This window comes from Oratosquilla oratoria, chromosome 12, assembly GCF_046742065.1.
Source record: "Oratosquilla oratoria isolate Oo_2021 chromosome 12, ASM4674206v1, whole genome shotgun sequence".
Taxonomy (NCBI): Eukaryota; Metazoa; Arthropoda; class Malacostraca; order Stomatopoda; family Squillidae; genus Oratosquilla; species Oratosquilla oratoria.
In genome coordinates, this window is record NC_134788.1 from 53804840 (window position 1) to 53819304 (window position 14465).

General features: G+C 43.6%; 1 protein-coding gene across 1 annotated transcript; it reads right to left on the reverse strand.

The window, feature by feature from the left end:
• Positions 1 to 283: 283 nt before the first annotated feature.
• Positions 284 to 7199, reverse strand: LOC143031781 (uncharacterized). The gene is made up of 2 exons (XM_076196050.1): positions 6788 to 7199; positions 284 to 3122 (listed from the first exon to the last, which is right to left on the reverse strand). Exon 2 carries the CDS (start codon positions 2006 to 2008, stop codon positions 968 to 970), a length of 1041 nt encoding a protein of 346 aa, XP_076052165.1. The 5' UTR covers positions 2009 to 3122; positions 6788 to 7199; the 3' UTR covers positions 284 to 967.
• Positions 7200 to 14465: the final 7266 nt, after the last annotated feature.

Consider the following 14465-nt stretch of genomic DNA (forward strand, 5'->3'; position numbering starts at 1 on the left):
GTCGGGATGGGCCTTTTCAACACCTTCCTTTCCCCTTATCATCATTTTTAACTTCTAATCTTTCCTTTGGCTTTGTTTCAGTGCTGTGCTTATTGGAATTTCTACCTAAGCAAAGTTCTTTTAGTAACCATTTTTTCATCAGTATCTTATTTGCTCATGCTGTTATTTCTTAATAGTAGGGCTCAGTAGGAAACTCTACTGATTCTCTTTTTATTTATTTTCTTTTACCAAATAGAATTTCATACAAAAAAAAATATTTTGTCAAATACTCAGAGTTATCAGGCCATTAGGAGTATTTAATTTGAGGGGGCGGAATTGATAACATTCTTCTTCCTTTAATTCACTTGACTGAACAAGTACTGGTGTTGAACAACCGTCAAACACAGTACAAACAATCTTAAACCCACATGTGAAATTATGAAATTCTACATTTACATTTCAAAGGTCATTGACAGATTCTCAAGATTACATCTTTTGTTATGAACTCATTATTATACAATCATACAATTTAACTAGAACAATTCAATTTCATCTTGAAAGTCTAGTGTGTGCACATTTTTTCCTTTGTGTACTAGTTGTAAAACATGCGCACACACATATGCACAAAACTTAGAGGGAACACTTTTCACTGCATAGGTCACAATGGAATGGCTTCTCAACAGTTTTAGTAACCATGTGACATTTGAGAGACCTCGTTTGTAAGAAAGCTGAATTGGAAAGGCTACTCTCCTGTGGGGGGGGTCACCATGTGATATTTGAAGCGATTCTTTTGTGAGGAAGCTGCATCAAACTGATCACATAAGAATGGCTTCTATCCAGTGTGGGTCTGTATATGCCTCGTAAGAGCACTCTTATGTGAGAGACAAGAGTCACATAGGTCACACTGAAAAGGCTTCTCTCCTGTGTGGGTCCTCATATGCTGTGTGAGAGAACCCTTTTCTGAGAAAGCAGAATCACACAGGTCACACTAGAAAGGCTTCTCTCCTGTGTGGGTCTTCATATGATGAGTGAGAGAATCCTTTAGTGAGAAAGCAGAATCACACAGGTTACACTGGAAAGGCTTCTCTCCTGTGTGGATCCTCATATGCCTTGTGAGAGAACTTTTTTGTGAGACAGCAAAATTGCATAGGTCACATTGGAAAGGCTTTTCTCCTGTGTGTGTCCTCAAATGTTTTGTGAGAGAACCCTTGTCTGAGAAAGCAGAATCACACAGGTCACACTGGAAAGGCCTCTCTCCTGTGTGGGTCCTTATATGCCTTGTAAGAGCACTCTTACGTGAGAAACCAGAATTGCACAGGTTACAATGAAAAGGCTTTTCTCCTGTGTGGGTCCTCATATGCTGTGTGAGATGACTCTTTCGTGAGAAAGTAGAATCGCACAGGTCACACTGGAAGGGCTTTTCTCCTGTGTGGGTCTTTATATGCCTTGTAAGAGCACCCTTATATGAGAAATCAGAATCACAAAGGTCGCACTGAAAAAGCTTCTCTCCTGTGTGGTTATTCATATGCTGTGTGAGAGAACCCTTTCCTGAGAAAGCAGAATTGCAAAGGTCACACTGGAAAGGCTTCTCTCCTTTGTGGTCCCTCACATGCTGTGTGAGAGAACGCTTTTGTGAGAAAGCAGAATCACACAGGTCACATTTGAAAGGCTTCTCTCCTGTGTGGGTCCTTATATGATTTCTGAGATAACCTTTTTCTGAGAAAGCAGAATCACAAAGATTACACTGGAAAGGCTTCTCTCCAGTGTGGGTCCTTATATGCCTTGTAAGAGCACTTTTATGTGAGAAACCAGAAGCGCACAGGCCACAATGAAAAGGCTTTTCTCCTGTGTGGGTCCTCCTATGCTGTGTGAGAGAATCCTTTCGTGGGAAAGTAGAATCACATATGTCACATTGGAAAGGCTTCTCTCCTGTGTGGGTCCTCATATGTTTTGTGAGATTACTCTTTTTTGAGAAAACAGAACTGCAGAAGTCGCACTGGAAAGGTTTCTCTCCTCTGTGGGTCATCATGTGATCTTTGAGCTGATTCTTTCAGGAGAAAGCTTGATCACAATGACTGCACTGGAAAGACTTCTCTCCTGTGTGGGTCATCATATGAAATTTGAGGTGATTTTTTTTGTGGGAAATCTACACTGCATAGGTCACATTGGGAAGGCTATGTGGGTCATTGTATGCTGTGTGAGAGAACCCTTTTGTAAGAGAGCAGAATTGCAAAGGCCACATTGAAAAGGCTCCTCTCTTAAATGGGTCCTCATATGCTGTGTGAGAGTATCCTTTTGTGAGAAAGCAGAATCTCAAAGGTCACAATGGAAAAGCTCTCTTGTTTAGATCATCACATGATCTTTGAGCTGATTCTTTTGTGAGAAATCTTTATCACACTGGAATAGCTTCTCTCTAGTGTGGGCATATGAAATTTGAGATGATTTTTTTGTGAAAAAGTTGCATTTCACTGATCACATTGGAAAGGCTTTTCTCCTGTGTGGGTCATCATATACTGCAATACTGCATAAGAGAACCCTTTTGTGAGGAAACAGAATCACAAAGGTCACACTGGGAAGCTTCTCTCCTCTGCAGATCATTATGTGATCTTTGAGCTGATTCTTTTGTGAGAAAGCTTTATTGCACAAGCCACATTGGAATGGCTTCTCTTCAGTGTGGGTCATAAAAATTTGAGGTGATTTTTTCATGAGAAAGCTGCATTGCACTGGTCACACTGGAAAGGCTTCTTTCCTGTGTGGGTCTTCATATGCTGTGTGAGATTACCCCCTTGTGAGAAAGCATAATTATTAACATCACACTGGAAAGGTTTCTCTCCTGTTTGGGTCCTCATATGCTTTGCAAGACCATCCTTTTCTGAGAAAGCAGAATCACACAGCTCTTGAGTGGGTCACCACATGATTTATGAGGTGACTATTGTGCCATTTGAGATCACCCTTTTGTGAGAAAGCAGAATCATACAGGTCACACTGGAAAGGATTCTCTCTTGTGTTGATTATCATACAATATCTATGATGACTCATGATATACCTGTGCTGCAGATGTCATACTGGATCCGTTTCATCATATGATATATATGAAATCTATGGATAGCTCTTCCAAAGAAATGGTGATATTTATCCTCATCCTGGAAAAAAAAAAAAAATGTAATTATAAGACTGACATCTAACTCTTTGAAATTGTGTATTACACTCTAATCAGATAGTGGATGTTTTGTACACAAAATATTTCATACTCAAGTTCCCTTGTACCTAAATAGACCCGTTGTACTTTATATCGCCTAACATAAAATAGGTAGAAACACTAACAGGGATGGTGCTATGATATATTGCACTCTACTTGTATTCTATTAGAAATGTACTGAAATTCATCCAAAATCTACATGCATACTTGCCCTATCATGATCAGAATTACTCAAATTTTGTTCTAGCTTTTTCCTCATATCATGAGATGTAGTAGGGAATGGCCTAACTGGCCAAAAAGGCATATTTTGTTATAACTCAATAAAATTCCACATTTGGGCTTACAAGACCTGACTCTATATATGGACTAGTCTAGGAAGATTTATTCAGTTCATCTTGCTCATCTGACTCAAATAAGTGATGCAAGTAATACTGTTTAAAATACATTGGTAAGTGGTGTACCTGTGTTATCATTTAAGCAAAACATAATAAATAAAATTGACCTGAGAAATTTTAGAGGTGCTTTACATATTTTTTCTTGTCACATTTAGTAGAATACCTGTTAGTCTAATAGAAACTACCAGATATACCTACTAAAACAATCTCAACAATCATGATGTATTATTTGACAGGTCCTATGTGTCATGGAATGGTTTATCATTGCACACCAGAAATTTTAGAAACAGACTACCTTAGGGCTCAGACCTACCCCTCTCCTTTAATCTATACATGCATGATATACCTACAGCCCACACCTCAGAAATACAAATGTTTTCATACTCAGATGAGATAATTACATGCACACACTGTAATACAGACAGAGCCAAAGAAATACAACAGCCATGACTCAACACATTCAACACCCATTTCACCACTTTAAAAATTCAGGAGAATATTCTCATAACATTCAATAAGCATTTATGCACAAATTTCCAAGCATTCCTGTTCCGCATCACAATACAGTTAGGTGACTTATTGAAAAAATTAGAGAAAGGGGTTCAGTAGCTGATACTCCAAGATTCGGTTGGCAAAAGGTATTAACTGATGAAAAGGTGAATGAAATTGCAGTGAGAATGGAAGGTAGCCCTAATAAGTCTATTCAGAGGTTGTCCCAACAGGGTGATGTGTTCTATGGAAGTGCACATAACGATTGAGAAATTGTTACCTCTCAAACCTTATAAACTTATTGTAGTCCATGAGTTAAAAAGAACTGGACAAATGCAAAAGAATGCGATATAGTCAGTGGCTCAGAGATTTCGTGGAAGAACAGGGTGAAGACATCTTTGACCATACTTTCTTCACTGATGAAGCCTGGTTCCATTTGTCTGGCTATGTGAACAATCAAAACAGTCGAATATGGTCCGCAGAAAATCCTCATACTATGCATGAAAGCACACTGCATGATCAAAAGATTGGGGTTTGGTGTGCAATCTTGGTTCAAGAATTGTTGGCTCAATTTTTTTAACTGAAACAAATAATTCTGAACACTACATTGACAAAATTGTGAAATAATTTTTGACAACACTTTCTGAGTCAGACAAAAGAATTGGTTACTTTCAGCAAGATGGTGCTATTGTGCATGCATAAAATGCTTTACCAATATTTTTACATACAACTTTTGGTAACCGCATTATCTCTAAGGAGCTCTGGCCACCAAAATCTCCTGATCTTTCACCTACTTTTACTTATGGGGCGCTATGAAAAACAAAATTTATTGTAGTAATCCCACTGAAACTACTACTTGTATTTGTCCCCATTTCCCTTGTAAAGTGGAACTATACAGGCACTCCTCCAGCATGCTACCCTCTCTGAAACAAACATTAAATAATGTCACCAGGCAGTCCACCATCAATGTACCTTTTTTTTTTTTTTTTTCTTTTAGACATTTTTTTGGACTCCTCCATTTTCACAGAGGACACAAAACAGAGGCCTGACTTACACAAGTTGGAAGTGATCTGGACATATAGACCGGTGCTGCATGATGTCAGGGTTCATGTGACATGTTAATGTCGCCTTATTGGAGAACAGACCACAAGCAAGAAGAAATTGTTGGAGAACTGCAGTTATGGTAGACTTTGTGCAATCATATGCTGCTCAGAGCAAGGCATGGTCAAAAGAAGTATTTCTATAGGATCCCCTCCATTCTAACCAAGCAGGGAGAAATATGTAATGAACCCAAAGCCCCGAGACAAAGAGAATGGTTCGCAACCCTGAGAAGGGTTGGGAAGAAAAAATTAAATTGCTCACTGATTATCTCTGGGGAAATCATAAATTTTCAGGGGAGAAACATTTTGCCAATTTTTATCTAAATAACCATGTTCCTGGTAATTCCAATGTAAGGTAGATACATCAGGAATGAACTCACTCAATATGGATGCAATTTACAATTTTATAACAGATGGGGCAGCCCCTATGTATGTAGCAATGGTTGTCAGGCCCCCATACATGTTTTGTAGATCACAATTGAGGGCAGAGTTCAAGATGAAATAAGTAAACTTGCTTTACTTTAGATATTTTTCTTTCTTTTTTCTATTTTCCACTAGTACAAAGATGGGAAGCTACATACAAACCTCCATATCTCTTCATTGCTAGGTTTTGGTTAGGTTAGGTCCTAATATGTGCTTTACAATGTGAATGCATACAAGGGCCCAACAGCTAATCAATAAGGAAGATTTTTATTTAAGGTATGCAACTAATCTAGATTACTGCAGAATTACAATTTAGAGTCTGTGTTTAGGGATGCTGCACATCTCTAAGACTTACATTCTGTGCAAACTCTCTAATTTTTTGGTAGGCATGAACTGGTATCCCTCAGGCATCTTCACTCCACCTCAAATGCATTTTGGTTTGCATTTGAGTTTATCATAATTTGACATTTGTAATTTTGTATCAGAGTTTCACTATAGAGATATTTGAAGAGCAAAAAAGTAAAAAAGTTAAAATGTGTGCAATGGATGACAAAATAGTCACTAACTTTATCTTGGTCAGGGGGGACTTGCACTTATTTATCAGTTCCCATGGAGAGCTATTGCCACTGTGCCTGTAGTGTATTTACCTAATTCTAGGTAAATAGTGTATCCCTAGATGAAAGGAGTAAAAAAAATGATGTATGCAAATGGAGAAAAGAAAAAATTATTTCTACTTGAGTAGGTTAGGTACAAGTTCGACTGGTAATTATCTACTGTCATGCAATTACTCTAATAAACTCGTATAATTGAATTAAACCATCCATCGATGGGCAGAAAAAACTCATATTCTTTGACAAAGACTGAAAAATATTATATATAAAGCACATCAAGACTGCCTATTCTGACCTAGGAATGCCATTTGAGGATTGCATTTTTTTTTTTTGGGGGGGGACAACAACTACACACGCCAAAGTATGTAACCAAACTGATGAATAATTGGGTTGAGATAAACAGTCTCCTTCCAGTCAATGTCTGGATCACCAATTGGCTGTTCGAACGGTAAACATCTATCTCTGGGAGAAAATATGCCTCTTCATATCTACAAACAATAAAGTTTTAGTCTTACTCAAGACATGCTGTTTAATTCTGGTTCACCTCACTTAAACAAAGAATTCAATACAACAACAATGAAGCTTTCTTACCTGGTATTTTGAAATATATTCTTATCCTTGCCTATGAAAAACAGGAAATCATCAGCATCAGTAGATACTTCTCGCTCATAATTTTTCCTTTATTATGGTGGCGTACAGTATTCATTTACGATTATGTCACTTGCTGCGGTTATTAGATCACTTGACCTGCCTTCAGTATTTAAGTAATATTACACATGGGGAAGTATAACGGTAGATTTTTTTTTTTAAGTTTGTAAATCATAATGCATCAATGCAATATCCTTTTTTCTTGGCAAAAATCAATAACAGAAAATTTTGCTAAGAAGAGATACAATAATGAACGAAGCCGCAACGAGTGATGTTTTGATAGATGGGCAAGCTGAAGAAATTAGAGTATGATAAAATGTTATAACCTAACCTAATCTGCATTTAGTAATGTGATCTTGTCATCAGGGTTATCGTCGTCCTATAGCGATGTTGACGGTCCGTTTTGGCATTCGATCGGACTGGGGGGTGATGAGGAATTTCATATCTTCAAGAAAAGTATGAAGCTCAGCTCGATAGCACTAAAATATGTAATTTTCGCAGGAAAATTATTTTTTCCGTGATACAAACCTGAGGTACTCCTTACAATAGGATACTTCGCGTAGCGCAAATATTTCTACCGCTAAATTAAAATCCTCACTCCGTGGGTCTGGGCAACGCTTATCCTCAGTAAGGGGCCCTATTGGGGCAAGGGGGCCCTTGCCCTCCACGTTAAGTCTCGCACACTATACTCCATTCTCTGAGCTAGGTATGAAATTAAGCACAAGGTTTGTCAGGCAAGGGAGAAGGAACTTTTTAGAGGGGTGGTTGAGGAGGGCCATTAGAGGTAAGGAGTACCTCAGGTTTGTATCAGGGAAAAATTAATTTCCCTGCGAAAATTACATTTGTTCCGAAGAATACAAACTCTTCGGTACTCCTTACAATAGGAGACTCGGACTTAGGAGGGAAGGAAGTTGTTATCTAGCCTAGAAAACCCCGTAAGGAAAATTTAGTGTGCTAAGACTACGTTGACCAGACCCCTATACGTTTCCCTAAACTTTGAAGTGCACCCATTTCTGTTCCCAGTAGTGGAGACAGACAGGTTATACTCACTTTTGTACCACTGAAGGGCTTGAATTGATTCCCTTGGAATGCTTGAGAGCCCTCGGGTGAGGTAAGGGAATGTAGGAGTATGAGAAGGACTTTGGAAAGTTATCCCCACGTTTGCCGAGCCAGAACCTGGATAAGTTGTCAGGGTCGGCTGTGTGCTATTGGGGAGGAGTATATCATTTCAGGACTTCTTGGGCGGCCACTATGGGGCCCAAAGAGAAGTTCCCTAAAGATTCCCACATAACTTCTTTGAGGTAAAAGGAAGTGAACGTATTCTGGCTCTTCCATATACCTGCTTGAAGAACCTGGTTGACTGACAGATTCTTTCTGAAGACTAGGGAGGTCCCCACTGCCCTCAGGTCATGGGCTTTCGCTTTAGGGCAATCTGTGTGGTTCATTTCGTAGGCTCTGCGGATGTCTTCCTTGATCCAGTAAGAAACTGAATTCTTAGTGATGGGCTTCGGCTTACATTTAGTAGAGACGAACAACCTCTTTAATTCTGGTCTAAGATGTTCAGTTCTCTTGAGGTAGGTCCGGATGGCTCGTACCGGGCATAGTACTGTTTCCGTCTGCTCTACCCCTACAAATTCGTCCAAGGACGGAACACTAAAGGACCAGAATCTAGGGTCGGATTTGGCAGGATCTTGGTTTTTGGCAATGAATTGAGGCATGAAAGTGAAGGAGACCTCTTTCCATCCTTTTGAATGGGCGACTCTATAAGAGATGGCGTGTAACTCCCCTACTCTCTTGGAAGATGCTAGGGCTAGCAGAAAAACTGTCTTCAAGGTGAGGTCCTTCAGATGTGCCTCTCGGAGGGCTTCGTAAGGGGGACCCCTCAGAGAGTTCAGGACTAATGCCACATCCCACGGAGGAGAACTGATTTCCCTGGGGGAGGGAGGCACGATCCTTTGAAGTGCCTGAAGAGCATGGAAATTTCCGGTGAAAGGGCTAGGTCCATTCCCTTCAGAGAAAACACCTGATTTAGCGCTGCCCTATAGCCTTGCACTGCCGAGAGGGAGATCTTCTTGGACTTCCTGAGGAAGTGGAAGAAGGAGGCGATCTCAGGAATGGTGGCTTGATCTGGGACTATTTTCCTGGAGTGGCACCATTCTGCAAAGGCATTCCATTTCCCTTGATAAAGGTTAGCTGAGGAAGAGCGAATAGGAGTGGACATGTCTTCCGCCACCTCTCTGGGAAAACCCTTCTTTAGGAGGATCCGGACCATAGTCTGAACGCGTGAAGATTGAGTGCTGAAGGGTTCTTGTGCCAAGCCCCGTTGATAGGTTGATGTAGAAGGTCTGGTCTTCCCTGAAGGGCCAGGGGCTCTTCTACTGCTAGATCGAGGGCGTCTGGAAACCATGGGGCTTCTGGCCACCAAGGAGCGATCAAAGTCATCCGAAGGTTGGATGCGTTTCTTGCTCTCTGGAGTACCTTCTGGAGCAAGGGAAACGGTGGGAAAGCGTAGGTGTCCAGGTTGTCCCAACTTTGCAGAAGAGCGTCTTCTCCTGCTGCCAGAGGATCCGGGAGAGGGCTGAAATATATTGGGAGTTGGTGATTCCATCTCGTGGCGAAAAGGTCCACTAGAGGGGAGCCCCATTTGCTGAGGATGAAGTTCGCTACTTCTTGATGGAGGGACCATTCTGTGCTGATTATCTGATTCCTCCTGCTGAGGTGGTCCGCCCAGACATTCTTCTTCCCTGGGATGTAGCGGGCTTTGAGTGACACTTGGAGATTCTCGGCTAGATTGAGGATGTCCATAGTCAGAAGGCATAGGTCCTGGGAGACTGTGCCCCCTTGCTTGTTCAGGTAGGCTACTACCGAGGAATTGTCCGACATTATGCCCACTACTTTCCCCGAGACTTGATCCTTGAAGTGACGGAGAGCCAGGAGTACTGCTTTCAACTCTAGCCAGTTGATATGGGCTGTCCGCTCGACTGTGGACCAGGAACCGCTGACGTGATCGTCGTTGAGGTGGGCTCCCCAGCCCTCCTTGGAGGCATCGGAGAACAGGAGGACTTCGGGGGGAGATGGGCCGAGGGGCATCCCCACGAGCAGGTTGCACGGGTCCTTCCACCAGAGAAGAGAATCCTTGACTTCTTCGGTGAGGGAGATGTGTTGTAGGGGTTCTCCCTCTTGTGGGGACCACTGAGACTTGAGGAGCCACTGTAGCGGTCGCATTCTTAGTCTGCTCCTGGGGATTAATCTCTCTACGGAGGCCATATGGCCCAGGAGGATTTGGCATTGTTTCGCCGTCAGGAACCCGGTCGATAGTGCCTGTGCAACTAGAGAAGTGAGATTCTGGATCCTCTTTTCTACTGGGAAGGACTTCATTAGGGAGGAGTCCAGGACCATACCCAGGTACGTGACTCTCTGTTTTGGTAAGAAATCTGACTTCTCCGGGTTTACTACGGTGCCCAATTTCCGGACGAAGGTTAGGACCATTCTCAGGTGTTCTTGGCATAGCTGGGCGGAATGTGCAAGGATCAGCCAATCGTCCAGGTAACGGAGTAGGCGAATTCCCCTGGAGTGGGACCACGCTGAAACGAGTTTGAACACTCTGGTGAAGACTTGGGGTGCTGTGGAAAGTCCGAAGCATAGGCAGGTGAACTGGAAGGTGTTGCCCCTGTGGACGATTCTGAGGAATTTCCTGGAGGAGGGATGCACTGGTATTTGGAAATAGGCATCTTGGAGGTCCAGTGACACCATGAAGTCCCCTTCCCTGATAAACGCCCTTACGGACTCTGGGGTGTCCATTCGGAACTTCGTCAGGGAAAGGAACTTGTTGAGTGGAGACAAATCGATGACTGGTCTCCACCCCCCTGTTGTCTTTTCTACTAGGAATAGCCTTGAGTAGAACCCTGGGTCCGGAGTCGAGACTTCCTCTAAAGCTCCTTTCTGGAGCAGAATGGAGATTTCCTTCGCTAGGGCCCGCCCGCGAGCCGAGTCCGGATGGTGGCTGCTGACTTGGATGGGATAGGGGAAGATGTTTGGGACAGCGTGAAAGGGTAGACGATAGCCTGTCTTGATGACTTGTAGGGTCCAGTCTTCCGCCCTGGCCTCTTCCCATACTCTCCAGTAGAGAGAGAGGCAACCCCCTATCTTGTGCGGACGGGCTGGCGAGTTCCTAGAATTTTCTGTGTGTGCGTGTGGGGGGGGGGGGGGTCCGGAGCCTCTATGATGTTTGCGTCTAGGTTCTCTAGTCGGAAAGGGATGGGGCTTTTCTGTCTGCATTTTCGACTTGGAGTGGAAGGGTGGCCTTTCTTCCTTCTTAGAGCGAGGAAACGGCTGTCTTTGCGTCTTAGGGGTCCTCGGGGCTGATGGGGGGGGGGGGGGTTGGCCTTGGCCTCGAGGTAGGGACGGCTACTCTCTCGATGGCTCTGTTATGCATCAGTTGGTTTTTGCTTGTGATTGCTGAATCCACCATGTCCGGGGGAATCAGCATGTGGGTTAGAAGGGGGGCCCTCTTCAATGGAGCATAAATTTCTCTGAGGAGGGGGTCACTGGGGTCCCCTAGGATGGTGTCTCTCCTGCGTGACTCGATGTTGGCCCAAGACGTTGAGAGGCAGGCCGCTTGATGCTTCAGGGCTCTGCTCGAGCTTTCCAATAGAGCCTGGAGGTTGCATTCCTCCTGGGGTTGCAGCTCGGGTAAAAACTCCCTTACTGAAGCCAAGACGCGTTCCAGCCAGGAGTTCACCACGAGAGAGAGAGCCAGGCACTGAACGAGGTCCCTGGATTCTCTGTCGGAAATGATGACGTTTCTTCTGAGTAGTGAATCCACGTCCGCTTTGACAAGCTCTGGTAACCTAACCGGGATCAAGGCTTCTTTGAGGTTTGTCCCTGATGGGATGTAGAAGCGTTTTTGATGTTCAACTCGGTTTCTCGGTTGTCCGTTTTGTGAGTGTGTCGAAGGCCTGGTTCATGGCTCTTACCGTCTGTGTACTCCTTGGGAGTTGGATTGGAGGTGGTTTTGTTGTCTGAGAATTGCCCGCCCTGAAGATTTCCGACTCGAACGTGGCTTCCTCTTCTTGTGGAGGGCCCAGTTGATTAGCTCTCCTAACTTTAGAGAGGATCTCTGAGAAGGAGGGTTTAACAACCATCGGGGATTCCGACTGGGAATCCTGCGAGGTTTGGTAACTTGCCCTCTCATCCCCGGTGCTGTGGACGTCGTCGTCGTCGTAGCTGGAGTCTGTCCGTTCAGCGAGAAACACCGCGTCTTCATCCTCGTCCCTGATCGGTGCGAGGGGGTTCCGATCAACTGGAACATGTTCTAGGGGGGCTCTTGTGGGTGTTGAATCCTTTCGAACTTCAGAGTTCAACAGGAACTTTTCTTGAGTTGCCCGGATGAATTCGCGTTGTTCATCCATCATCTGTTCTTTCATTGTGTGAAAGAGGGAATAGATAGTGGGGAGAAGTTCCTGTAAATGCACGCTTGGAGAGTCGCGATTGGGTTCAGATGGTCTGGGGGACCCTAAAGGGAGGCTCTCTCTTCTGGTCGAGGTGGTTTTACCCGCAAGTAACGCACGCGTAGGCTCACCTCTGTCCTCGTGATCAAAGGGCATGGAAAGGTCTCCGTTGATCACCCGGCTCTTCCTATGATGAGTTTTATGCGTACTGCGGGATTCCTGAGTAGAAGAAGAGGCTGAGGGGCTCTTTGTCTTCGAACCCGGGTTCTTTGTCCGTTCCGGCGTCGAGTTTCCGGGAAGAGTCGACGGCAAGCCGCAAGCGACCTCATCCAGGAAAAACTCGTACAGGAGCGGTAGCTAGAGGTGGCCGGAGGCGCATGTCCGTCTAAGCTAACCGCCCTGGTTGAAGGAATAGAGGACAACTTGGCCTGAGAATGACTCGAGGTGGACGTTGTACAATCTTTTTGTCTACTACGCTTTGGGGGAGGGAGAGAATTGCTCGTCTCCTCTGAAGCCGTAGTCTGCCTTCTCTTGTTTTGGGGGGGGTGAAGGTGGAAGCCATTTTCTATGATTGCGCACCTTTTCCCCTGCATGCGCTTTCTTGTGAACATGAAAGTACACGGATCACTGACTATCATCCCATTGAGTGCACGTCTCACACGGGGATGAAGGTGAACACCTTAGAGCCCTACACTTGATACACCAAATATGAGTGTTAGCTTGTGGTGGCGGTAGCGGGGTGAGGCAGGGATATCTCCCTTCGGCGAAGGCACACAACCTATCTTGAACAACAACAACACTAGAGCCAGATTCCATACTTACAGTGAAGGGTAGGATGCCCGGTGGCGGTTAGGGGAATAATACAGGAAAGGGAGAGGGCACTCAAGAAATTCCAGGACACAGGATGGCGTAGGTAAACCCCGATGAAATTGAAGGACGACGAACTCCTTAGCGTCCTGGGAGTGAGCTGGCGACGATCGAAGCGGGTTGCTTGATTTTCGGCACACAACTTAAATATTGAACCGTTGATTAATTAACGGTTCGCTGCCTTGCTAATAAGGGATTTTGACTTCAAATCGGCCCAATAAGGGAGAAACCGATATAAAAACTAAATTGGAGCAGGTATAGTTGAGAGATGTTGACTCGTTGACTACCGCGAAGAGAATGGAGTATAGTGTGCGAGACATGTGGTGGAGGGCAAGGGCCCCCTTGCCCCAATAGGGCCCCTTACTGAGGATAAGCGTTGCCCAGACCCACGGAGTGAGGATTTCAATTTAGCGGTAGAAATATTTGCGCTACGCGAAGTATCCTATTGTACCGAGAGTTTGTACCGAAGAGTTTGTATTCTTCGGAAATAAAGAAATACCACAACATTGGAATCACAAGGGATTTAATATCCAAACATACCAAAATCATAGGCCACCATAACAACTCAAGAAAGCTCCAACTCTTTGAGGCCATGCACATTAGAGAAAAAGCCCCCTCCATCAATTTACAATGCGACCTAACATCTAATATACCCCTGTACAGTTATAAGATGCACTCCTTTACCTCTTCCTCCCCCTCCCCCTCAGCACAACCCAACTCCATCCCCCCTTCATCTTCTCCTTTCCCTCCTCCTCCTCACAACCCCTCACCTCATCAGGTCATGGGACCATTTAAAAGGCCAGAGATCACGGGTAATCTGCTAACCACCTCACACCTTCCTAAGCGAAGGTCATCCAGGGTCAAGATGTAGCCGCCAGCCATTTAAACATTTCACCTATAAGGCATGTAGTAGTTATTTTTGTTAAATCTAAAATGTAATTTTAATATGTTAAACTTAATTGTAATTCTAAGATTTGATTTCTAGATATAATCTTGTATATGTCCAACCATTAATGTAATTCAAACTTGTATCATAAATATTTATTGTATCTTTAAAAACAGAAATACCAGAAGATGTCTTATTAGAAACGAAACGTCGTGTAATGAAATGAAGAATTATAAGGAATTGGTTTATGCCCACCCTATCCAAGGGAAGAATATAATTAGAAAAATAGAAAACATACGAAAGAAAATTAACAACTTCCAGAATGCTACCGTATTCAATCAAACATGTTTAAAAGAAAACCTGCTCCCAAAATACACCAATATATATATATATGTATATATATACAATATATATATAT